The sequence below is a fragment of the Urocampus carinirostris genome, chromosome 7, assembly GCF_059441175.1.
Source record: "Urocampus carinirostris isolate Australia breed hairy pipefish chromosome 7, RoL_Ucar_1.0, whole genome shotgun sequence".
Lineage (NCBI taxonomy): Eukaryota > Metazoa > Chordata > Actinopteri > Syngnathiformes > Syngnathidae > Urocampus > Urocampus carinirostris.
This window is the reverse complement of record NC_142355.1, coordinates 44,309,075-44,335,788: the sequence shown is the minus strand read 5'-3', so window position 1 is coordinate 44,335,788 and position 26,714 is coordinate 44,309,075. Positions and strand designations below refer to the sequence as shown.

Sequence of the window (26,714 nt, the reverse complement as noted above, 5' to 3'; positions counted from 1 at the left end):
ATGTGCTGTGGATGGCTGTCGTTACTGCGACCGCCGGGATGCCAGGGAGTTGGAGCATGGTGGAGAGAAGGCTGCACCCTGGAGACCGTGAACAACGCTGAGTGGGCTGCCAAGCCGAAAAAGGACCGCAATCTCCAACCAGTCCGACAGTAGGTCCAGGCTGGTAAGAGGCCACCTTGGGAGGCCATGATGGGACTTTCAGTTGGCACCAAGGGCCTTTGGAACAAGTTTGCTGTATTATGCATGCAGGACAACATGTTACAGCATGCCTGGAAGGAACCAGCCACTGGATAGGAAAGGTGGCTGGTGGTGGTGCAGAGACTCTTTGCTAAGGGCATGCCACGGGAGTGCTGGCTTGGGGCACTTCAGCAGCGCAAAAACCCTCTGACGGTGCATCACGGATTCTACTGGGGCCAGCAGCGACGTGATATGAAGGACTTCTACCAGAGGTGTGATGAGTATGCAGCCTACAAGAGGCCCCAAGACCAGTTACATGCACCGCTTCAGCAGCAAGGGGAATAGCGCACCCATGGAGAGGGTTACTGTGGACATCATGGGTCCTTTTCCTGTGACGGACAAAGGGAACCAGTAGCTGCTCTGTGCTATGGTCTATTTTACGAAATGGCCAGAGGTTTGCGCGCTGCCGGACCAGGAGGCAGTGACAGGGCATGTTCAGCTGGTTTGGGACAGCAGAGACTCTCCACTGTGACCAAGGCAGATTTTTCAAGTCGTTTTTGCATCCCTATGTGAACGCTTAGACATGCAGTACACCCCTCCCTTACATCCGCAGAGCGATGGCTTGGTGGAAGGATTTAACCGCACCATGCAGCAGCAGCTAGCTATCCTGACCGCTAAACATCAGCTGGATTGGGACCGTGCAAAGTTCCACTAGCCGCACGACTGCCCTGCTGATGTTGGGACGGGAAATCCAGACTCCAGCCGAATTGGCGTTTGGAAAAACATCAGCCACTGCAAAAACGAGTACGCCCGGAAACTGCAGAATCAGTTGGAGGCGGGGCATGCGTTTGCTTGTGACCAGCTGGAGAAGGCCGGCATTCGGCAAAAGAGGAACTATGATGTGCGTAGCAAAGGTCGGAACTTCCAGACTGTTGAACTGATTTGGGTCTACACCCCCAAGCGAAAGACCAAATTGGACAATCATTGGGACGGTCCGTGTAGGGCTCTTGAGTGGGTGGGGGAGGTAGTGTATCGGTTGGCAGTTCTGCGTAGGTGCAGGCGGGTTGCCCTGCATCGGGACAGACTGGCTCCATACCGGGGCATTGGGGCTCGTATTTTTGAAGCGGGGCCATTTTTGTCCAACGTTTTGGGACGGATTGGGAATCAAGATTCCACAGTCGGGGAAACTAAGTCCGGCGAAAATAACAACTTCAGACTCAGAGGGCGATCGGGTGATGCGATCAGCGGACGGTGCCGTAAGAGGAACGTGAAGTTTTCAAGATGCCGAGCAGAGATAAAGAACTCGAGGAAATTAAAAAGTCACTCGGCTTCTTAATGGATAAAATGGATATCGTCACCAGACAACAAGACACAATTTTGAGTTTGGTGGCTGAAATCAAAGACCTAAAAAACGAAAACATGGAGAAAGAAAAGAGGATTATTGCGCTAGAAGGACGCGTTGCAGATCTGGAACAGTATACCAGGATAAATGACATCATTATCACCGGTCTGGACATCAAACCTCGGACCTATGCCAAGGCTGTGGCAAATACAAATATTGCAACAGATGCTGATGAGGATTCTGCTGAGCAACAGGTCATTGCTTTTATGAGTAAAAAAGGCATATCCATCAATGCTGAGGACATAGAAGCATGCCACCAATTAACAAGAGGTGACAACCGACCCAAGGCGACCATCGTAAGGTTTGTTAACAGAAAACGGAAACATGAAATCCTTAAGCAAGGAAAAAAACTAAAAGGGACTAATGTTTATTTAAATGAACACTTAAGCAAAAAAAACTCTGACATTGCAAGACAGGCTCGATTTTTGAGGAAAACGAACAAAATACAAGGAACATGGACTTCAAACTGCAGAGTATACATAAAGTTAAACGGCACTCCGGAAGAAGCAAAAATATTATGGGTTCGAGAAATGCAGGAGCTGGACAGATTTGCCTGAAGTGTAACAATGGCATCCTGGACTGACAATATGGACACCTTTATTACAGATCACAATAAAAAAATCCATCATAATATATTAGGCCATGATTTACCGGAACTGAGCATTGTTAATCACACTGACTCCAATAATTCAAGATTAGATGACTTCGATCCTGACCACAAATTCATATCAGCTAGCTCAGACAATTGCAAATATTATACTGGAAATGAATACAATACCTTTGTTAAATCTGAAGACAAATTCTCAATAATACACTTTAACAGTAGAAGTATGTACACAAATTTTGATGACATCACTGAATACTTACAACAATTTGAGAACCCGTTTAGTGTTATTGCAGTTTCTGAAACGTGGTTCAGTGAGGGAAGGGGTGTAAATTTTGAATTAAACAACTATAATCTGAACTATGTAAATAGAACAAACAAAATAGGAGGTGGAGTAGCTATATATGTGCACAAAAGATTAAAATCGAAAATATTACAAAACATGTCATTTGTCATTGACGATTTACTTGAATGTATTACAATAGAAATTATAAATGAAAAAAGGAAAAATATTATAGTCAGTTGTGTGTATAGATCACCGGGCTCAAATCTGGAAACCTTCACAAACTTGGCTGAAAAAACATATTCAACAATAAGCGCCAAAACACTATTCATTTGTGGAGATTTCAACATCGATCTAATGAATCCAAACAAACATAAAAACATTGATGACTATATTAATATGATGTACAGTATGAGTTTGTACCCAACTATATTAAGGCCTAGTAGATTCACTTCACACAGTGCAACACTCATTGACAATATATTTACAAATAATATGGAATTTACAAACGTCAGCGGGTTACTGGTTTGTGATATTTCTGCTCACCTACCAGTATTTACAGTGTATGATGAAAAGGTTACTAGACAAGAATCAATTAAGGATTATGTTTACAAACGAGTTAGAACTGAAGCGACTATTATATCACTGTATGATGACTTAGTTAAACAAAACTGGAATGCTATATATGGTACAGATGATGTGGATGGTGCGTTTGACATATTTTTGGAAATATTCACCAACAAGTACAACAAAAATTGCCCAATGAGACAAATTAATATTAAGAATAAATCTGTAAACCATCCATGGATAACTAAGGGTTTACATAATGCTTGTAAGAAAAAAAAACTACTTATATAGAAAATTTATTAAACTAAGAACTAAGGAAGCCGAAACCCGGTATAAAACGTATAAAAACAAATTGACAGGAATATTAGGAGCAAGCAAGAAATTATACTATACCAATTTATTACATCATAACAAAAGTAATATCAAAGGTATTTGGGATATATTAAATAGTATAATAAAAGGAAAGAATGTAAGCAATGCATATCCAAACTATTTTATTGATAAGAACAGTGAAAATTATAATTTAAATCAAGTTGTGGAGAATTTCAATAGTTATTTTGTAAATGTTGGACCAGAGCTCGCTGCAAATATCCCAGAGTGCAGTGGTAAACAATTTGAGTCACTAATAAAAATGAACTCCAAGACCATGTTTTTATCTGGGGATACGGAATCAGAAATCTTAGACGTGGTTAACAACTGTAAAAACAAAACGTCTATGGATTGTTTTGACATCGATATGGTACTAATTAAGCAAATTATAAACAGCATTGTGAAACCATTGACCTACATCTGTAATCTATCATTTCTAACAGGCACATTTCCAAATCAAATGAAAATAGCAAAAGTTATACCTATATACAAAAATGGGAACAAGCACATTTTTACAAACTATAGACCGGTATCTCTGCTTCCTCAGTTCTCTAAAATATTAGAGAGACTTTACAATAATAGACCAGAACAATTTGTAGATAAACATAAATTGATTAATGAAAGTCAATATGGTTTTAGAGCAAACAGATCAGCAACAATGGCAATTATTGATGCAGTAGAAGAAATCACCCACAGTATAGAAAAGAAGAGATACGCAGTCGGGGTATTTATTGACTTAAAAAAAGCATTTGATACCATTAATCATAATATACTAATAAAAAAACTGGAAAGTTATGGCATCAGGGGAGTGGCTTTGAAATGGATTCAAAGTTATTTGACGGGGAGGAAGCAATATGTAAAAATGGGAGAGTTTTCATCTGAATATTTGGACATCTGTTGTGGAGTACCACAGGGTTCTATCCTGGGACCAAAGCTATTTAATTTATATATTAACGATATTTTTAATGTTTCAAAACTATTGAAAATAGTAGTATTTGCAAACGACACTAACATTTTCTATTCAAATGATAACTATATGGATTTGGTAACCTGTATTAATCGTGAACTAATTAACCTAAAAGTATGGATGGATATAAATAAATTATCTTTAAATTTAAATAAAACCAAAGTAATATTCTTTGGTAATCGTAAGGTAAATCAAGATTTAAAAGTAAAAATGGATGGTGTCACAATAGACATTGTATCAGAAATTAAGTTTTTAGGGGTCATAATAGACAATAAATTAAGTTGGAAAACACACATCAGACACATACAAACAAAGGTATCTAAAAGCATTTCAATAATTAATAAAACCAAAGTTCTTTTACATTATAATGCATTGTATTTGTTATATTGTTCTCTCGTTCTGCCATATTTAACATATGGTGCAGAAGTCTGGGGCAATAATTACAAAAGTTCACTACAGCCCCTTTTTATCCTTCAAAAACGTGCAATAAGAACCATACACAGGGTAGGATATCGGGATCATACCAATATTTTATTCATGCAGTCCAATTTATTGAAATTGGATGATTTAATAAAATTTTTCACTTCACAACTGTTATTTAAGGTCAACAAAAACAGTGCCAGAAAACATACAAAGATTATTCACTCGGAAAGAGGGAAATTATAACTTGAGGGGCTGTGGTGAATTTAAAATCCCAAAGGTGAGAACCACCAGGAGAAGTATGTGTGTGTCTGTGTGTGGAGTCAGACTTTGGAATAATTTGCAAAATGAAATCAAACAATGTCCAAATATCCATGTGTTCAAATTTAAATACAAAAAAGCATTACTGGCGAAATACAGAGATGAAGAAAATGGGATATGAGGGAGACTGGAAATACTGCACTTCAAACTATGGCTAACTTGTTGTTATTGTGCTATTATCACATCAGAACTGTTATAAGTGACTCCTGACGTTCTGCCACCATCCAGCGACAGGATTGCTCCAGTATTCTATCGCGGATCTTCTCCGGATCCGGTGGATTGCGCGGGGGCCTCCGCCACCGGAGCTGCTCCACCATCCTGACATAACTCGCCTGCCTCGACGCCGCTACATTCACCGCGGATCGCGCAGGCACGTCGAGTATAAAAACCCTGGTTCAATCACCTCGACCTGGTCCACATCTCGACGCCCTCCCATAAACTGCGGCCGTAGGGCTAACTGCCATACATTAGCCCGCCTAGCTAGGTCGGCTAACAGCACTGCCGCCGTCAAACAAGACACCTCCGCCGTCAACTTTGGATTGCTGAACGTCCGCTCACTCAGGAACAAGGGCCACCTCATCCAAGACGTCCTCGCTGAACGAAAACTCGACTTCCTCGTTTTAACAGAAACTTGGCAACAAACAAACGACTTCGCTGCTCTGAATGACTCCACTCCTCCCGGCTTTGTTTACATCTGCCGTCCCCGTGGCAACGGCCGTGGAGGAGGTCTCGCGGTAATTCACCGCGAGAAGTGGAAAGTCTTGCCTGTCTCCGTCACTTCATCGACTTCCTTTGAATGTCTGGTGTTTAAGCTCCCCGGACCCACGCCAACCATTATTGCTTCAATTTATCGCCCCCCAAAGCCACATAGTGATTTTATCAATGAATTCTCCAGCTTAATTACACATTTATCCACTCTCTCGCCAAATTTAATTTTATTAGGAGATTTCAATATTCACATGGACAACCCCAACCTGCCACTCACCAGAGACTTCACATCCTGCCTGGAGAGTCTCGGGATACACAGCCTTATTGACTTCCCCACCCACATTAAAGGCCACACATTGGACTTGGTTTGCTGCTCTGGCCTCTCTACTTCCAAGCCCACTTCCAACGTTTTTCCTGAATCTGATCATGTCCTCCTCACTTTTAACACCGTACTCTGTCTCTCTACTGTCAAAACCTCCCGTCTCATTTCTTTTCGTAATACCAAAAATATCAACATTGACACCCTCTGCTCCATTATTGACCGTTCCCCACCCCCAGAAGCTCTTTCAAGCCCGGATGAGCTTACCACTCACTACAATACCTGCCTCACAAATATTCTAAATTCTCTTGCCCCCCTGAAAACCAGGACTGCCTCATTCTCCACATCTGCCCCCTGGTTTACACCCGCTCTTCGGTCAATGAAATCAAAGAACCGCCAACTTGAGCGACTCTATAAGAAAACCGGCCTCACCATCCATAAGGACATGTACACTACCCATACTGCTAAATACAAGGACCAAATTGCACAAACCAAATCCAGCTACTACTCCGGCCTCATCCTTTCCAACGAAGGAAATTCAAGAACTCTCTTCTCTGTCATGAACAAAATCCTCCAGCCACAATATTCTCTCCCCCTCCACCTGTACTCCACAGCAACCTGCAACTCCATAATGGAGTACTTCAATCACAAAATCCTTAAGATTCATCACCAACTCCATCAAAACCTGTCTGCTCCCTCCCCATCTGAATTTCCTTCTCCTTGTCACTTCTTCTCCAGTTTTGCTCCACCCACGACTGCTGAATTATCCAACCTCATACTCAAATCCAAGCCCACCACTTGCCAGCTCGATCCCCTCCCTTCATCCCTTGTTAAATCCTGCCTCCCTTCCCTGCTTCCTCTCATATCTGCCATTATTCACTCCTCACTCTCTTCTGGTATTGTCCCATCACTTTTCAAAACCGCTGCTGTTACTCCTACACTTAAAAAACATGGTGCTGACCCCAACAACTTCGACAACCTCCGCCCCATCTCCAACCTTCCATTTATTTCAAAAATCCTTGAAAAAACTGTTGCTGCTCAACTCCACTCGCACCTGTCCCTCCACTCTCTCTATGAGCCCTTTCAGTCTGGTTTCCGCCCCCGCCACAGCACAGAGACTGCCCTAATCCGTATTGTAAATGATCTCCTCATAGCATCCGACTCCGGTTTAGTCTCCATCCTCATCCTCCTAGACTTGAGCGCCGCCTTCGACACAATCTCTCACCCTATCCTCCTCAATAGACTCTCCTCCATTGGTCTCACCCATACTCCCCTCAGTTGGTTCCATTCCTATCTCACTGGCCGCACTCAGTTTGTCCAGCTGAAATCCTTCACCTCAAAGCCCTCCCTAGTCACCACAGGTGTACCCCAGGGATCTGTCTTAGGTCCTCTTCTCTTCATCGTCTACCTCTTGCCTCTTGGTCATATCCTCCGCAAATTTAATATCCACTTTCACTGCTTTGCTGATGACACCCAACTCTACCTCTCCTGCAAACCAAACTCTATACTCCCACCTCCCTCCCTCACCTCTTGCCTTTCCGAACTCAAAACATGGTTCACAACAAACTTTCTTAAATTAAATGCCAATAAAACAGAATTTCTCCTTCTTGGCACCAAATCCACTTTATCCAAAGTAAACAACTTCTCTCTCAACATCGACAGCTCCTTGGTGTCCCCCTCCCCCCAGGTCAAGAGTCTGGGTGTCATCCTGGATAGCATGCTTACCTTCCACTCACATATCAACACCATCACCCGCACTGCTTATTTCCACCGCCGCAATATTACCAGACTCCGCCCTTCCCTCACCCCCCGCACTACTGCTATTCTCGTCCACAGTCTTGTCACATCCCGCCTTGACTACTGCAATGCTCTCCTCTTCGGCCTTCCCCAAAAGTCCCTCCATAAAATTCAGCTGGTTCAAAACGCCTCTGCTCGCATCATCACAAAAACATCTTCCCAGCAGCACATCACCCCCGTTCTCCAACAGCTACACTGGCTTCCTGTTCAGCATCGCATCAGCTACAAACTCATCTTATATACATATATGGCCATTCACAACCTGGCTCCTCCTTACCTGTCCGACCTTCTCCAGGTGCACGTCCCCACTCGCTCCCTCAGATCCTCGTCCTCGCTCCGACTGTCAGTGCCCCCTGCCCATCTGAGCACCATGGGAGCCAGAGCCTTCAGTCGCGCTGCTCCCAAGCTTTGGAACAATCTACCTCCGGACCTCCAAAACTGCACACCTCTCTCCACTTTTAAGTCCCGTCTAAAAACACACCTGTTCAGGACTGCCTACAACACATAGCTTCTCCATTTCTTATGTTTTTATGATTTTATGTCTTGTTTTTATTTATTATTTCGTTTACAACTTTTTAAATTGTATTTTTTTTCTTTCATTGTTTGTACAGTGTCCTTCGGTGGCCTGAAAGGCGCTTTTAAATAAAATGCATTATAAGTATTGTGTTTATTTTTATTGATATTATCACTGGTGCCGCAGTGACATTATGGGCATTATGACGTTGAGGGATGGGTATTGCGAAGATTAGGGTATAAAATATGTGATTATTGTAACTATTATAATTATTGATATCTGACCTATGTAATAAGTATATCCATGAGATTTTGTTGTATTGGACACAAGAGGAGCTATCTATAAAATGTATTTAATAGGGAAGATAAAGGGGTAGGAAAAATAAGCATCTGCTTCTGACTACCCCTTTTCGAACATGTTGTGTGACATTATTTCGTTGTTGATTCATTGTTTTTGTCCTGTTTTTATTTTTATGTTTGAAATAAAGTTTTCATTCATTCATTCAAGTAAGCTACTCTTAGTTATTGTGTTTTTCTCAGATTCTTAGTTACAGATTAACTTACTCAACCTGATGAAATCAACCTGTTTTTCACACACACACACACACACACACACACACACACACACACACACACACACACACACACACACACACACACACACACACACACACACACACACACACACAGCCTCACCAAATGGTTATCATTCACATACCAGTGCTTTTCCATTGTGTGATATGCGCATGCGTGACTCTACAATAAATATGCGCTGCTGCACCGGAAGTAGTTAGAAGAAACCGAACAGCCAAACGTGCCACGTTGCACCCTCTGACGAACCTTCTCTTGCTGCAGTAGCAAAAACTTTAATTCTTGCCTTTGTAGAAGTGTAGATGATGCCATTTCAATTTGTATTCATGAGATTCTAAGTCATCTTGAGCATAGGAATTCATACGTTAGGGTTTTAGTCATAGATTTTAGTTCGGCTTTCAACACTCACACTTTCAACATCATTCCTTCTAAACTGCATTTTGAACTTCTTCATGGCCTCAATTTTCCCGTTTTACTATCAAAATGGATTTTAGATTTCCTTCTCAGTCCGTTCGCATTGGTGAGAAAGATTCATGTTCTATTGTCCTCAACACTGGTACGCCTCGGGGATGTCCATTGTCTCCAACTTTGTTTTCCCTATTCACACATGATTGTCTACCCAATTCTGACCATTCACTGTTCGCTAAATACGCAGACAACACCACGGTTACTGGCTTTATTTCAAATGGAGACGAAAATGAATACCGAGCAGAAATTGATTCACTTTCCACCTGGTGTCATGAGAGTAATCTGTTATTGAATGTAGGTAAAACTAAGGGGATGATAATAGATTTCCGTACTCCCCCGCATGTGCCACTGTCAATTCATGGTAGTGAGGTGGAACTGGTCCATTCATTCAAGTTTCTGGGTACTTACTTGTCAGCTGACCTCAAATGGACTGTCAATGCTACTGATATTCTAAAGTCAGCCAGACAAAGGCTCTACCTTCTTCGTCAACTCAAATCATTCGGAGTCCGTCAATCCATTCTAGTCCATTTTTATCGCGCTATCATTGAATCCGTTTTAACTAGGTCAATCACAGTTTGGTTTGGTCGCGTTAATCAGAAAGAATGGTCAAAGATGGAATCAGTAGTGAGGACGGCAGAGGAAATAACAGGTACTAGCCTCCTGTCCCTGCAAAGTATCTACATCGATCGAACTACAAAACGGACACAAAAAATTATAGACGATCCCAGTCACCCTGCTTGCAGGTACTTTGATTACCTGCCGTCAGGTCGCCGTCTTCGCTCCATTGCGAGCAAGACTTCACGTCTTAAAGAGAGTTTTTACCCTTCCGCTATCCGTATGTTCAACGGGAATTGATTTAGGTTATTATGTATAGTATGATTATGCCAACGGCGTTCCTCCGACCTATTCTACTCTAGTCTTGTTGTTTACAATATATCCCATGTTGTAACAATGACAATAAAGGCATATTCTATTCTATTCGATTCTATTACATATTTTTTCTTTTTAAACTATTCTATATAATTACCTTGTATTATACACTACAATATCATTTTTACTCTATTCTTTTTATCCTTTTTAATCTATTATTTTATCATTATTGAGTGTCCGCGTGTCAAATGATTTCTTGTATATATCATGTTTATGGTTTATACTGGCTGAATAAATAAATACAATACAATACAAAAAAAATGCCTGCATTCCTTGGTCAGCCGTCTGCCCTCTTTTAGACCTGACATTTCCCCTATTTTCAAGCACTAATTTGATATATTCACTTCTTAATTGAGTGTTTTGTTAAACAAAGGTCCTTTGTCAAGGTTGTAATTTGAGATCGTATTCAGGTAAAAAATGAAATACACTCTGAATTAGAGATTGGGTTGGGTAGCTCTTTCATTGGAGGCACATCCCACCTGAGCTGTCCCTTAGATCTCCTTCCAACATAGTTTCAGAGTGGAATAACACATGTCCGATAAATACTGGCCCATTTATTCAAAACACAGGCGTAAATCCACACATCTGATTGATTAAACAAGATCACATAATTACATGAAACGAAATAATGCTGGTCGCTAGGTGTCACACTATCATAATAAATTAAAAACAAAACTTAAAGTATTGGCCAGCTGCCCAACTGACCTTGGAAGATAGAAATTAGCCTTCCTGAAGAGAGGGAGGCTAATTATTCAGGTAAGCTTAAACAATGATAAGGAAGCATAGATAGGGATGAGAGGCACATTTTAGGGAGGCGAGGGAGGACTTCTGCGTCATTTTGTGTCTGAAGATGAAAATTATCTAGGCTGATACAATTGTAACAAAAGACAAACAACACCTAGATATAATCTTTGGCTTTGTTAAGGTACTTTTGAGGATAAAATGATACAAAGGCACAATAAAACTCTAATTTTCTCATAAATGTACACAAGCTCGTTATGCATCTATCAACACCACACCCACCTCATTCCATTTGAACAATCCCACCTTGCCGCATTTACAGAACAAATGTGACAAGATTGGCTGTTGAGTTGTTAATTTTTAAATAACACAGCCTTTTGTTGGTCCACTGGTCATTCTAGAGGGTTAAGACATTTCCTAGGACTTGTAGTGTAAATTAAATCCAAAATCCGCTTTCCCTCTATAGAATGCAATCTGTGTTTTTGTCTGCAACGGTTGTTGTTTTCTCTGCTTCAATGACGTGCACTTGTCTCATCTGTTCACACAGAAGTCACAATCCAAAATATAATATACCGTATTTTCCGCACTATAAGGCGCACCGGGTTATAGGGCGCGCCCCGAAAAAATAGTTTTTGGTCCTATATTTGACATACATAAGACGCACCGGATTATAAGGCGCTACAATGGGAACGTCGACCAAACAGTCAGATAGTTCAGTAAAACTTATTACCCCCTTAACATTCCGAAAGCTTGCAAAGACGCAAATACGTGTCGAGAACACGTGCGGATGCGGTGTCCGTAAGATGTCACTCAAATGCATCGTTCCATCATTCCGAAGGTTAAAGTCTTGAGATTCAAGACATGCCAACCATTCCTTAGTTTCTATTTTCTTTTTCGCTCGCAACTTTACTGTGCATATGACAATAAACACTTGGAATTTAGTTTAATTTAAAAATAAACACTCCATTCCATCCATTATCTGCACCGCTTATCACAGAAACATCGAGTTCAGTCTGAAACAAGATACAGGGATAATATATAGCCGGAGTAGCTCACTGAAGTCGTTGTGTTCATAATAATGTGCAGCCATGGTCCTCTTATATCCGTGTATGTAGTAAATCCAGGAGAATATAATTTTACAAATACAGAATAGTAAAAAATGCTTTCTCTATGCCGTCAACCACGTGCTATTCACATTCATCTTTTTCGGCCAATTGCAGGCTGTAAATGATAAAAAGGATCCGCCCCTTGACCTCCGAATAACTTTAGCCAATAGTGATCGATTCAACTGATGATTGACACATCTTTTTTGGCCAATTGCAGGCTTTGTTTTGCCCCTTTAGCCTATGCCAGCCTGTAAATGATAAAAAGGATCCGCCCCTTGACCTCCGAATAACTTTAGCCAATAGTGATTCAAATGATGATTGACACATTGGTTAGCCAATGAAACGCCGGTAAATAAATCCCAGCATACACCGCGGACTACTTGGCGTTCGGGGTAAAATCTAGTCGGCGGCTGCAAGTTAGTTGGAAGACTTTGCGACTTATTATTGATCCATAAATAAGGCGCACTTTATTTTAAGGCGCATGGTCAGCTTTTGAAAAAAATAAAGGCTTTTAGGTGCGCCTTATAGTGTGGAAAATATGGTATTTATCGGATTTAGGACCACATATGAAAGTGCCCTGGGTCCAGTGTGAAAAAGCAGATACCTGTATATGCCTTTCAGGAACACTTTAAAACAGGAGTCCCCAAACTTTTTCCTGTGAGGGCCACATAACTTTTCCCTTCTCTGATGAGGGGCCGGGGTCAGTTTGTAATAGAAAAAGTGTGATGATTGAAGGAGTGCCTAAATGTAAAAATATATTGTTTTCCAGAAAGCTACAATCAAATAACCCTTTCTGGATTCTTTACATAACAAAAGTCAGAAAATAAAAAACACTATTAATGAAATAAATAATAACCAAATAACCCTCTCTGGGTTCTTCACAGAAAAAAAGTCCATGGAATATAAACTTTCTGTTGTGCCGTGCACAAACTTAACAGGTCCCAGTTCAGCTTAGTTGTCAGAGCAGAATCTCTTACTTAAATGACTCATATGAGCAGTCTCTCAAAGTTCTTCTGTTCCTTCCTTATAATCCTTTTGTAGGTTCCAGTAGGCGTGTAGACATCGTTGTTTGCAGCTCTCTCTCTCATCAACTTCCCTGTGAAAACCACCAAGCAAGCAGGCTGAGAAACTAAACTTAGTGATACAGGACAAGCAGTACCACTACCAGTGTGGTTGTGGAGATGGATTTTATCCCAGTAGATTTTATTATGATTATATTTGTTTATACTCAGAATGACTCATTCAGGTCAGAAAAGTGAGCTTACCTTTGTATGTTCATCAGTGTGAACTGTGGGACTGCATCTGGCTGGTGAGAAGTTGAATGTCAGGTTCCATTCTAGTCACTGCCAGTCTCAAACACTGACGCACATGTTCATCTGTCAATCTTGATCTCATTGGGGTTTTCAGCAGTTTCATGCGTGAAAAGGTTTGCTCCCAGATATACGTGCTGCCAAAAAGTGTTGACATCTTCATTGCGTGTTTTCTGAGGTTAGGGGCCGGTCACACAGACATCTGCGGCTGAATCACGGCCAGAAATTTCTGCCTTTGAGGCGGACGCTATTGGACGCATTGAGATTGTTGTGGTAAATACACTTGCATTTGTAGAATAGATTTGCATACATGTAGAAATTTAGAAAGACTTGCTTACAGTAGTGGGAAAAGGTCGGGTAGACATCCTTGAAGATACTCTTGGCAGACATTAAGTTTCCTTGAAGATAGCGTGCAAGGGACGGGACGCTCTGAACTTGATACGTGATACAGGACCGCCTTTTGGGGTGTACTCAATCGAAGCCTAATCGTCACTACCAGCTTTAAATACATTGTCATGTTCCCAGCTCTCTGAGATCTTCATTGACGCATCAATAAAGTTGTATCTCCCTCCACGAGGCTGGCTCCTGTCCATTTTCCTTATCCACATATGAGAAGGCTTTTCTCTCGATTATCGAACCTCCAATTTCTCCAACATTAAATGGCGCCTCAACGTGGATTGGCACTAATTAAATAAAAAAGAAAAGGGAGGAAGACTTCTCAGTGGAACTGTCTCGAATGAGCGGTTGAGGTAAGGATAGTTTTTTTCTCTCCTTGTTTCAATTTGCTTGTCGAGATTCGTGGGAGGACGGGAGCCTGCGACGTCGGAGCTAAATTATGAAAATGCGTGCACGTGGATTTTCCGTCTATAGTCAGGCCCAAGTTCGGACGGATGAGATATGTAAACTGAGTTGAGATTTATTTTTTTTGTCCCGGGAGTTCGGTGCTCAAAGAATCCTGTTTGTTTTGGGACATAGGCTGCTTGAAAACGGAAAAAGGCTATTTTACCTGGATAAAAGGTGCAGCGGCGTCGGTATTTGTATATTTATGATTGTCTTGAGATCTGTGTAAAGCTGTGATAAGACGTCATCATTTGCTGAAGTGACAGTTCGAGAGTAGACGATCTATATATGGTTAATACGGGGCATGTTTTATGTGTTTCCCTAGTCGATTGATGATTGGGGGTCGGACATGTAACCTTGCACTTGAGAAAAAGTGTGGTGCATGGAACCTCGCCATTTTCTACAATCTGAAAGGTTATACCGACGTTAGAAAAATGAGCAGTAATCAGATGTTGTATTATTAAGATATATTCGCATAGAAACAAGCGATACAGAGAATGTGTGAGAATTGCTGATATGTTTTCAGTCTGGGAGATGTCTCATTCGGGAATGTTGGTGTGTGTGCCAGCTGGCGATAATTGTGCGTGTGTCTCTCTGTCTGTGGATGTGTGTTCTGTTCGGTTCGGTTTCTCCCCCGGCCGCCTGAGTGAGAGTGCGCGGGTGATTTATACTTAACTGTTTTTTTTTTTTTTTTTTGTTTTGTTTGGCGTTGGGAGAGGAGTTAAGGACGCATGGATGAATGATGGAGTGACTGCTTATTCTACATTTTACGGTCTTGTATGTGCGTTAAAGTGTCTTGCTTTTTTGTGGGTTATTCTCGCCCCCACCGCTTACCCCCACCACTCTCCGTCTTTCCCTGTGTGAGTTGAGCTCAACCGTGTGTATCCTCGCTCCGACCACCCCACCCCACCCCCGTCTTTCCCCCGTCTTTCGCTCCTTTACTGTATGGAAAATAAATAAAAGTGGAGGGATTACTTAATTCGTCAAGTGCTCCGTTTGCGTGTGGCCTTTTGATTTGTGAGATCTTGTTCCAATAAACGTGATAAGTAGAGTTTGGGTAAATTGAGGAAACAATTTGGCAAGCATTTTCAAAAGACAATGAGGAGCAGATCAATCGATCTTGAGGAAGACCATGAAAAATTTAAGAATTTAATTGCTAAGGTGATGTCTTCATGGTCATTTAACCTAGACTAAACATCCGAGTTTGTAAACATGACCGATTTAACAGGATTCAGAAGTCAGACGGACTGTTGAAAAGGGCTGAAGATGGACAGAAAAACAAGCAAAGAACAAACAAAGACGTTCACTCATCCGTTGTCTGCGCCGCTTGTCTACAGCAGGGTCGTGGGGACACTGGAGCACATCCAGGCTGTCCTCAAACAGTGAGCAGGGGGCAATCTGAACTGATTGCAGCCAGTTTCGAGGAGAAAGAGGTAGACAACTGGGCACCAAGGTCAGTGTGGCACTGATAAAGCTCATGGGCGCATTCCTACAGCGGATTACGAGTGGAACGTCACAATGGACTGAGCCAGACGTCCAAGGCCGTCGACGGGGCGGTGATAACGAACAACACGAGTCTGCATTGAATCACGCTAGAATCTTGTTGATTGACGTAGTGTTTACAAATCTGAGGAATATTGATACGTTTGGATTGTGAATGATTTTATTTTTAACACAGAAATACTGCTAAAATTGTATTTTGAATCTGCTTTCCAGGAAAACGGTGATGTGTCTCCAGATGCAGGAGCATCAGGAGGATTATTAAGGAGAATAGGTAACAGGGGAATACCTTTGACTTTATATCAGATACAAGTGCACAATTTAAAAATATTATGCAAGGGGGGGGTGTGAAATAGCTGGAGAAGTAAGGGTGTAGGTCTCCGTATTTACAGGCCACGGTAGACGGAGAGAATAATAATAGGAAGGAGTAATAGGAATAATAGGAGCAGTGCCATCAAAAGATCTAGGTGCGGAAACAGTAATTAGGTTTTTGATTAGAGAAGTTATTCCGCGATTTGGCATACCGTCAGAAATAAGCTCGGATAACGGTGCGGCATTTGTTCAAAAGGTCGTGAAGGGCATCTTACAAAAAGTACACACTAAACAACGGTTCGGTGGGGTTTATCAACAAAGTCAAGGGATGGTGGAAAAGAGTAAATGGAATATTAAAATCAAAGATAAACAAGATCTTTGTGAGTACTAGGCTCAACTGAGGGGATGCGCTACAGTTAGCACTGATGAGTTATCGCATGCAAACTCATTGGATCACACATTTAACACCGCATGAAATGCTAACAGGCAGACCAGCGCCGCATCTGGGAGGTCCCTATAAGGGGCCGCCACTTGAGCAACTACAAACTGAACTGAGAGACTGAATGAGACAATTGACGGCTGTCATCTACCGGCTGGTGAAGAGACAAGAGTCCAGGGTCGAACAACCATTTGAAAAGACGTCCCAGGGGATCTCGTCTACATCAAGGTTTCGACGAAAGAGGAACCATCCGAGGCGTGAGGGACCGTAAACCGTCGTGAGGGCAACGCCGGCCGCAGTCCAGGTCGAGGGCAGCTCAAAATGGTACCATCTGAACCACTGTACCACGGCTCACGCTGCCACCGTCCCTGAGCTGAGAACAATACAATAATAAAGCCAAAAGAATACAATATACAAATACCCAGTGTGACGTGCAAATGCCCACTTTAGCATGTTATATAGAGTAACTAAATAGTGCTACACAGAATACATATTGCAGTAAGATTCGGTAATGTCCAATGTAGGTGGTGTTGTTTAATGTACGTATTTTTGCGAGTTGAAACCCATATCCATAGGATAGAAAGTAATTCAAGTGTTGCAAGGCACTGATAAAGTAAGCAAAAATAAATAAACGAATAAATAAATCACAAAAGTAGCGAAAATAACACGGGAGCTGCTGGAGTGGCTGCCATTCGTGAAGGCGCCGGAAGTAACATTATCAAACACATTTTTCCACAATTGGGTCAGAATTAAACCTCTAGGGTTTAATCCAGCCATTCATGTGCAGTAAACCAAAGGAGAACAAGAAATGGGATGGTGAAGTATTACAATAATGTAAATCCTACTACAGAAATTCTATGAAATTACTAGAAAACGGAATATAGAGCTTGAAAACCGGGACATAGTATATGGTACGGCTATATTTCTAAAAAGACCAACTACAGAAATTCTGCAAGAATACTGCTACAAAACTACAACAGCATTAATACTAGCGCTACTAAAAAAGAATCCTTCAAAAATACTACAACCTACTTCGGAAATATTACAGAATCTTATTTAATCTTATTTTGTAAATATTATAAGATACTACTGCAGAAATGGTTGAGTTAAGTGCAGAGCGGACCTGAACTCAATCGCTTAACGACCAGTTACTTCTATTCAGCAAAATTGTCCAACGCTTAGGGAATAAACAAAACAGCAACTGGCTTACAGGCAAACAGGAACTCAGACTAGGAATACTCATAAAACAGGCTTTTACTCAGAACGGGCAAGCCCTTAAGAAGGACACACGCAAATTAGACGGTCGCCACGGCGACCATGCTGGACATGACAGAAATACTACATACGTGCACAACTACAATAACACAGTTGTACCTCTACTTATAAGTTTAATTGGTTCTAGCAGTAAATATGGAATGATGAAACTATTGTAAATCGAAACACATTATCAATTTGAATCAATTGGATTGAAACGGGATTAGTCCGTTCCGAAAGCAAACGAACCTTGTTGAATCAACTGCAATTGCCCTGAAGGTATGCTGGTGTTCAGTAGGGGTTCATACATATACACAAAATAGATAAACATGAAATAAATATAATGAAATATAACATCATAACTGTAAATGAGAAGAACTGGATGTGTCCCCAGGCTCGTGACGCCAAAAGTTTGCCCACCCTTGACTTAGAACCATTGTTTTTGGGACGATGGACTGGTGGTTAATTGAACTTTTAATGACGGATTTCTTTTTAGGTTATTTTTAAGAAGCAGAATGTTGGGAAAAAAAAATTTTGAGCTGATTGTAGGCGATGATGAAATAGGTCGATAAATTCTCTATAGAGCGTGACGTCTCGTTTGGTTTCATGTTATAGTCATCATAGTTCCATTCCACTCCATTTAGTTATTAGTATCGATATGACAACACACACACACGCACACTGCGCTAAGGGTGTGCAACATAACGTCCGAGAGCCTATGGAGTTCCCAGAAAAATAAATGTTTTTTCAGTTGGAAAACGATGAATTTAGGGGTGAAAAGTCTAGAAAAATTATGTTTGGTTATTTTAGGTGCTTTAGATTATGTTAATGCCAGAATAACACCAAGAAAGGATAGAATAATATCAAAAAGAAAAAAGTTAACCTATTCCGGCTTTCAGTTCAAAATTGGAAAATTAAGGAATGTGAAGACGAGGAAAAATCCAATTGAGTGAATTGGAATGGATTAATTTGAGATGGAAGCATTGTTGTACGAGAATAGTGGAAAAGCGTGAGTAAATACTTTCTTTTCATTGAATATGGAGGAAATATTCATTGAGTGGAATACAAATGAGTAAGAAGAATCGTTGTAGATCAATGCACGTCATTTTCACATTAAGTAGGTGAAGCTAAGATAGTAGATTTAATTGGTTTGGGAAAAAAATAAATAAATAAATTGAAAGATTAAGTGAGATGGTGATATGTCAATTTCCCATTAAACTAGTGGGCTAAAAAGCATGTGTTAGAGGGCGTAGGAGAAGGGAAAGTTATGTAGAAAATGGATTGTTGGCAGAGCAAGTAAGGAAGTTACAAATACAGAAAGATAAGAGTTAGTAAAAGAAGGTAAGAAGGGGAAAAGATAGTAGGCATTGAGGAAAAGATAAGAGGGGGACATGCAAGTGACAAAAGGAAGGAATGTAAAGGGGAAAAAGTAATTGAATGAAATATTTTTGTTGACAATTGGCCGGAGTAAAGAGAACATATATTCCGGGTGGACGTGTATAGCTAGATACCATCAGACAACCGAGAGGAATTCGAGATGAATTTAAAGCTAGGAATGAAATTAAGTCTGGATTGGAATCGATATTTATCTGGATAACTCCGAATAAGAACGCAGAATGGATTAATTACATTTATTACAACCAGCAACGTTTATTAATTACATTAACGAGGCCTTTAGTGCAGTAGGAGAGCAATTACATGAGACATCTAGGATGGCCTGGCAGAATCGTCAGGCCCTCGATTTTCTCTTAGCCAGTAAAGGAGGCGTGTGTCATATGATAAAGGAGGAAGGCTGTACGTATATACCTTTAAATACAGCCGCAGCAGGAAGCTTCACAAAAGCACTGTCAAAGATTCGTGAGTTGAGCAATGAAGTGACAGTAAATACTGAAAAGAACAGTATCTCTTTTGATTGGCTCTCGTCTACATTTGGGTACTGGGGTAGTCTGTTAGCGAAAGGGGGAATTCTTGTACTAACTGTCGTAATAATTATGTGTTTGTTGTGTTTCTGTGCCATACCTATTCTTAAAAGAGGAATGCTTAAGACTTTTGGAGAACAAATGACAGTAGTGGCTAATGCTAGGGTGGCAGAAGCTCAATTAGCACAGTTAGTGATTGAATATCCAAGCTTATTCCTGAGTGAGGAGGAACAGATGACTCAACTAAATTCAACACCTTGAATTTTATCCGGCAACATTAACAGTCAGTCTACATTACATTAAATAATGAAGCATCTGCGGAAAGAGACACAAATGATGATCTGCACTAATAACAATATCAAGTAGCACTAGTGTTAATCACGCAAAACACTATATAGCACTAGGAATAACAGCAACAAATATATTGGTTTCTGATTGTGATTCTTTTGTTGGTATGTCACACTGCCGGGGAGCAAGCTGCTGTCTGGGATGGTCAGGATGCATCGTCGCTTCCGGGTTTTTGGCTGCATGGAAACTGAGCGTGATGCCTGCTGGGATGAACACTCACTCCAACATCTGACTTCACGACACCCGTTGACGAATACGACATTGCATGGTCTTCAAAATGTTCGCGGGGGTCAGGCCAAAGGCCGATGTGTATGCTGTATCACTATCCAGTCATGCACTCATCTTGAAATGTATCGACGACTGTTACCAAAATTTGTTATCACTCACTTATCAGTTCATTTATTCATTTACCTTTATCACGTACCGATCAACCGTCGACGGTCCACGTGTATAATCCAGTATGTACGGATAAAGATAAATGAAGGGGGGGGTTAGTGCATGGGTCAGATGTTTGGAGTGTTGGGGGTTTTTGTAAATGAGACATGAACAATGAAAGTTAGAATGATCACAGCAGGCTGACCGCCAGAATTTTATTTTATTTTCGATTCGCGTAAACTCTGTCCGTGTATTGATGCCTATGATTTGTAATACTTTACCACTACCCTGTATTCATTTTTGATTTTAATTTCTGTTCAGAATGGGAGTATAAACTCCCAATGGGGGGATATGTTGTGGTAAATACACTTGCATTTGTAGAATAGATTTGCATACATGTAGAAATTTAGAAAGACTTGCTTACAGTAGTGGGAAAAGGTCGGGTAGACATCCTTGAAGATACTCTTGGCAGACATTAAGTTTCCTTGAAGATAGCGTGCAAGGAACGGGACGCTCTGAACTTGATACGTGATACAGGACCGCCTTTTGGGGTGTACACAATCGAAGCCTAATCGTCACTACCAGCTTTAAATACATTGTCATGTTCCCAGCTCTTTGAGATCTTCATTGACGCATCAATAAAGTTGTATCTCCCTCCACGAGGCTGGCTCCTGTCCACAGACATGGGGACTTGAGACTTAGTGACTTGGACTCGAGTCGACTCGAGTCGCTGTTTTTATGACTTGTGACTTGACTTGGACTTGGCAATCTAAGACTCGGGACTTGACTTGTGACTTGACTTGCCCAAGAAAAAAATACTTGGGACTTACTTGGGACTTGAAGGTGAAGACTTGAGACTTACTTGAGACTTGCACATGTGTGACTTGGTCCCATGTCTGCCTGTCCATTTTCCTTATCCACATATGAGAAGGCTTTTCTCTCGATTATCGAACCTCCAATTTCTCCAACAAGATCGCCATTCAGACGAGATACAGCGGTGCTTAACACGAGGTCGGAAATTCGCGCGCCGATGGCAGCGCGACAAAGTTTTGCGCTGCTCAATTCTTCAGAGCGCGGGTACACAGCCTTTCACGAGCGTATTGAGGCTGAAGCAGATGCTGTTGGGCGCTGTTGGACGTTTTGAGACCGCCATATAGACGAGATAGAGCAGTGCTTTACTCGCGGTCGGAAATTTTCACGTGGTTTGCCGCGCTCAAAACTTTTGAGCTGCTCAAAAGGTTGAGCATCTGTTAAACCGCGTGCCGCACACGTGGTCAACACGAGGTAATGACGCGGAAATGACGCGGAACGACGTGCTCTGGCCGCGGCCAGGGCGTGGTTACACATGGGTAGGACGGGAAATTTCAGCGGGTAATTGTGGGTGGAGCATGGTAATAGCATGTTCTGCGCCTGTATCGCGGTGTTATTACGTGAAATTAGCGTGTTACGCGTGTGACGGTCAAACGCCTTTCTCCGCGTATAAACAGCGCGAATGCCGAGCACACGTCAGTTGTGTTCGAGACATCAAGGGGGTGAACATGGATCCCCGTCAGCATAGTGACCTCGTCTTAATCCATTTTTATTTCTTGACATTTCTTTTCAAGATAATAAACTAAAAATGATGCCATAGCTTGAAATCTTGATCTTCACGGGACTGTGTCTTGTGCGGTTATGATTTCTACAGCCCGGTGCCGAGATTTGCATCCCCTCGCTACTACAACCACTTTTACCTCGTTTTATCTCACTTTTAGGGAATGTAATGGCGAACATATAACCAAAACCACTTCGTCTTGCATTTGTTGGAAATGTAATACAACTTAAACCATTCCGTCTTTGTTTTTGTTGTGAACGTAATCGAACGGTAAATACTCCCCCCCTCGCGTGAACGCGCATTCTGCTGCGCTTCCAACGAAAGCGATCGTATTCTATATAAAACGCTTATTAAAACTATAAAGCGAGCTAATTATAACAATTGGGAGATCCTAGTCTATATAACGCGTTTATTAAAACAATAAAGTGCGATCGTATTCTACAAAATGCGTTTGTTAACGCGGATGTAAAAGTCACCAACGTCAATGCACGCTTACAACAAAAGCGAACGCAGCAGAATGCGCGTTCACGCGAGGGGGTGGGCGGGTGGTGGTGTTGCGTAGGATTCGGATTTGGGCACAACACTGGCTCGGGAGCTTTTATACCCGTGGTCCACACGAGAAAATGACGCAGAAATGACGCGATGAGGAAGCGGAACAGTCGCCGGCGTCTGTTTTGCGGGCATACCACCGATGAACAGCGGGTTGGCCAATTTTGCGCATTTTCCATCCCGGGCAACCACGGGCAAAAAAAAACCCGCAAAATTTTAGCCGTGATTCAGCCGCAAACGGCTGTGTGACCGGCCCCTTAGGGAGCCTGTCGTTTGGGAGGGCGGCATAGAAGTCAATGAGACTGTCGGGCTTGAATCCGTCTTTCAGAACATCACAGTTCTGTAACTGGGCCAACTCAAACTGATAAGAAAGCTGGGCTTCATCAATGTCGGCAACAAATGGGTTCTGGAAAAGACGGATTTCTTTTGCATGAACATGTAGTTCACAGAATCGCACACCGAACTCAGCCTTCAGCATTTCCAATGCTTCCACACACTTTTCAGCTGGAAACGGGACCGCTGGGTTCTCTGCAGAGAGGTTTTGTGTAGCAGGGAGATGGATGAAGCTGTGCTTTTTCACTTGTCCCAAAAGCAGCTCAAGTTTCACCTCAAATGCTTTTATGTGGGAATACATGTCGCAAATAAGTTTCCCCTGGCCTTGTAGTTGCAAGTTAAAGCTGTTCAGCATTACTGTCATGTCTGTTAAAAATGCGAGGTGCCATTTCCGTTCTGTTTTGTTTTGTGAATGAAGAAATGCGTTAATTTCAGGTAGCAGCTCGTAAAAACGCCTCAAAACTCTGCCCCTCAACCATCGGACTTCTGTGTAGTACAGCACATCTCCGTGCGCAGATTCCAGTTCAGACAGGAATTCTTGGAACTGCCTGTAAGTCCCTTTGCTCCACGACAGCGTTCATGCATTTCTGCCGTCATGCAAGGCACAAGACCCGGGACCGGCAGTATAATCCTGTGGAGGTTACCACTAAGGTTGCCATTAAGGTTCAAAACTCGCGAAAGGTTTCAGCTCAGTCCACAGTGCTGAAGCTTGGCCTTCTGAATATTAGATCACTAGCCTCCAAGGCTTTACTTGTCAATGACCTTATTAATGAACACAATCTTAACCTTATTGGCCTTTGTGAGACCTGGTTAAAACAAAATGAGTTTGTAGTGTTAAATCAGGCTTCTCCCCCTAATTTTGTGAGTTCGCACTTGGCACGACCATGCAAAAAAGGTGGAGGTGTTGCTCTTATATCGGAAGATAAGTTGAAATTTACTCCTAATACCCCTACTAGTTTTGAAACGTTTGAAGCACTTGTTATGAGGTCCTTAATGTCAACACCAATTTATTTAGTTGTGTATCGCCCACCTGGACCATACTCAAATTTTTTGGAAGAATTTTCGGAACTGTTAACAGACTTAGTAACTTATGCGGACAATGTTGTAATTATTGATGATTTTAATGTTCACAAAACCCCCCCATCAAATTCACTTGCAATTGCATTTAAGTCACTGATTGATACATTTGGTTTCAATCAAATAGTTGATGTGCCCACTCATAAAGATGGGAACACTCTAGATCTCGTCCTGACCCGTGGCGTAGTAGCCTCAAATGTTACAGTGTTACCGTATCCTAATGCCATCTCTGATCACTATCTTGTTGAATGTGAGGTGCTGTTTAATGTTTACTGTGATAAGGAAAATTTAGGCTTTAGCAGTCGCAATATCTGCCCTAAAACGGTGTTAGCCTTAAAATAATTATTACTTACGGTAACTGCAGCCTTCCCTTTGTACACTGGGTCTGTTGACTCACATACAAACAACTTCAATACTGCTTTGGTTAATGTTCTTGATTCTGTGGCGCTCCTAAAGTATGAATTCCGACCCAAGAAGAATACACCTTGGTTTACTGAAGGAACTAGGTTACTCAAAAAAAGTTGCAGAAAAATTGAACGAAAATGGCGCACTACTAAGCTGGAGGTTTTTCGACTGGCCTGGTGTGACAGTTTGCTGAAATATAAAGTAGCTCTTGCCTCAGCTAAAGCTTCGTTTTTCTCTAAGATTATTGTTAAACATAAGAATAATCCGAAATTTTTGTTTGAGACAGTGGCGAAACTTACCAGACAACAACTTAACCCAAATGGTTGCACTTATTCTGCTAACGACATTATGGAATTTTTAAATAAAAAGATTCAACTAATCAGGAATGAAATTTTAAAAGAACACTCTGTTTACTCCTCCTATATCAAAGATGTGGAGGTGTTAGGTATGGACCGTGTCGGCGGTTGTTCAGAAACATTCTCCAGTTTCAATGATTTGTCCCTTGATAATCTAACACAGATGGTCAGTAGGGCCAAACAAACTACGTGCCTGCTTGATCCGTTTCCAGCTTCACTGGTGAAGGATCTGTTTGGGATCTTAGGACCATCAGTTTTAAATATTATTAATATATCGCTATCCTCGGGTATTGTTCCTGTAGCCTTCAAGTCTGCCGTCATTAAGCCCACGCTTAAGCGACCTAACCTTGACCCAGAAAGCCTAGGTAATTATAGGCCAGTGTCAAATCTGCCATTTTTTGCAAAATTACTTGAAAAGGTCGTTGCACAGCAGCTAAATGACTTCATGTCAGAAAATAACCTTTTTGAAACTGTCCAGTCAGCATTTAGGGCAAATCACTCTACTGAGACAGCCCTGGCTAAAGTAACCAATGATCTGCTTTTAACAATAGATTCCGGTGCCTCATCAATGTTACTGCTGCTGGATCTCAGCGCTGCTTTTGATACGGTCGACCACAACATATTATTGGTTCGTCTAGAACGCATTAGTATCTCAGGAACTGTACTCTCGTGGTTTAGGTCCTACCTGTCAGACAGGAGGCAATGTGTTAACTATGGCAATCTGACCTCTAAACAATCTAATGTCCCTTGTGGTGTTCCTCAAGGCTCTGTACTTGGCCCCCTTCTTTTTAGTATTTATATGATCCCGCTTGGTGACATTATCCGCAAGTATAATATTAGTTTCCATTGCTATGCAGATGACACTCAACTGTATGTGCCACTGGAAAAAACTGGACATTTAAGTTTTAGAAATCTGGAGGCTTGCCTTACTGAGATTCAAAGATGGATGTCAAATAATTTTTTACGCCTTAACCCAGAAAAAAATGAAATGTTGATTATTGGTCCAGCTCACTGTCGTCAGTTGTTTTCAAACACTACCCTGAACTTAGACAAATGTAATATCACCCATAGTGACTCGGTCAAAAATCTAGGTGTTATATTTGATCCTAATCTGTCGTTTCAGTTACACGTGAAAAATATTACTAGAATAGCTTTCTACCACCTCCGTAATATTGCGAAGATTCGTTCGATGCTGTCCCAATCAGATGCAGAGATTTTAATTCATGCGTTTATTACTTCTCGGCTTGATTACTGTAATGTATTGCTTTCTGGTCTCCCGATGTCTAGCATTAAAAGTTTGCAGCTGGTTCAGAATGCGGCAGCTCGACTTTTGACTAAGACCAAAAAGTTTGAGCATATTACTCCTGTATTGGCCAACTTGCACTGGCTCCCAGTCCACTTAAGATGTGACTTTAAGGTTCTCTTATTAACATATAAATGTTTGAAGTCTGCAGAGCGTTCTCCATCCGGGCCCCGGTGTTATGGAACGCCCTGCCTCTGGGGATAAGATCTGCAACCTCAACGGAAGTTTTTAAATCGAGGCTTAAGACACACTTCTATTCCAAAGCATATGATTGATGCCCGCCTCATATTCTGTTTTGTCCTGTCTTTTTCCGACGCCTGCCTGGCTGATATGAAGGAGAAGGATGATTTGGGATGGGTCAGCGGACCAGCGTCTGACCTGTAGCATGTCAACCCCTGCATTTACCAGCTGGCAGAGACGGGAGGCAGCGTCGTGGCCGTCATAGACTTTCTGGACTGGTTTGCAGGCTGGGGGCGTCGTTGAAGTCATGCACTTTCGGGACATTTTCAACATCTTACCT

General features: G+C 41.7%; 1 protein-coding gene across 1 annotated transcript; it reads left to right on the top strand.

The window, feature by feature from the left end:
• Nucleotides 1-621: 621 nt before the first annotated feature.
• LOC148363414 (uncharacterized) lies at nt 622-26,469 on the top strand. The gene is given in 7 exon segments (XM_088341122.1): nt 622-679; nt 759-875; nt 933-1,169; nt 5,339-5,844; nt 23,735-24,313; nt 24,587-26,339; nt 26,342-26,469. Coding segments are annotated over 7 exon segments (3,378 nt in total).
• The last annotated feature ends 245 nt before the right edge of the window (nt 26,470-26,714 follow it).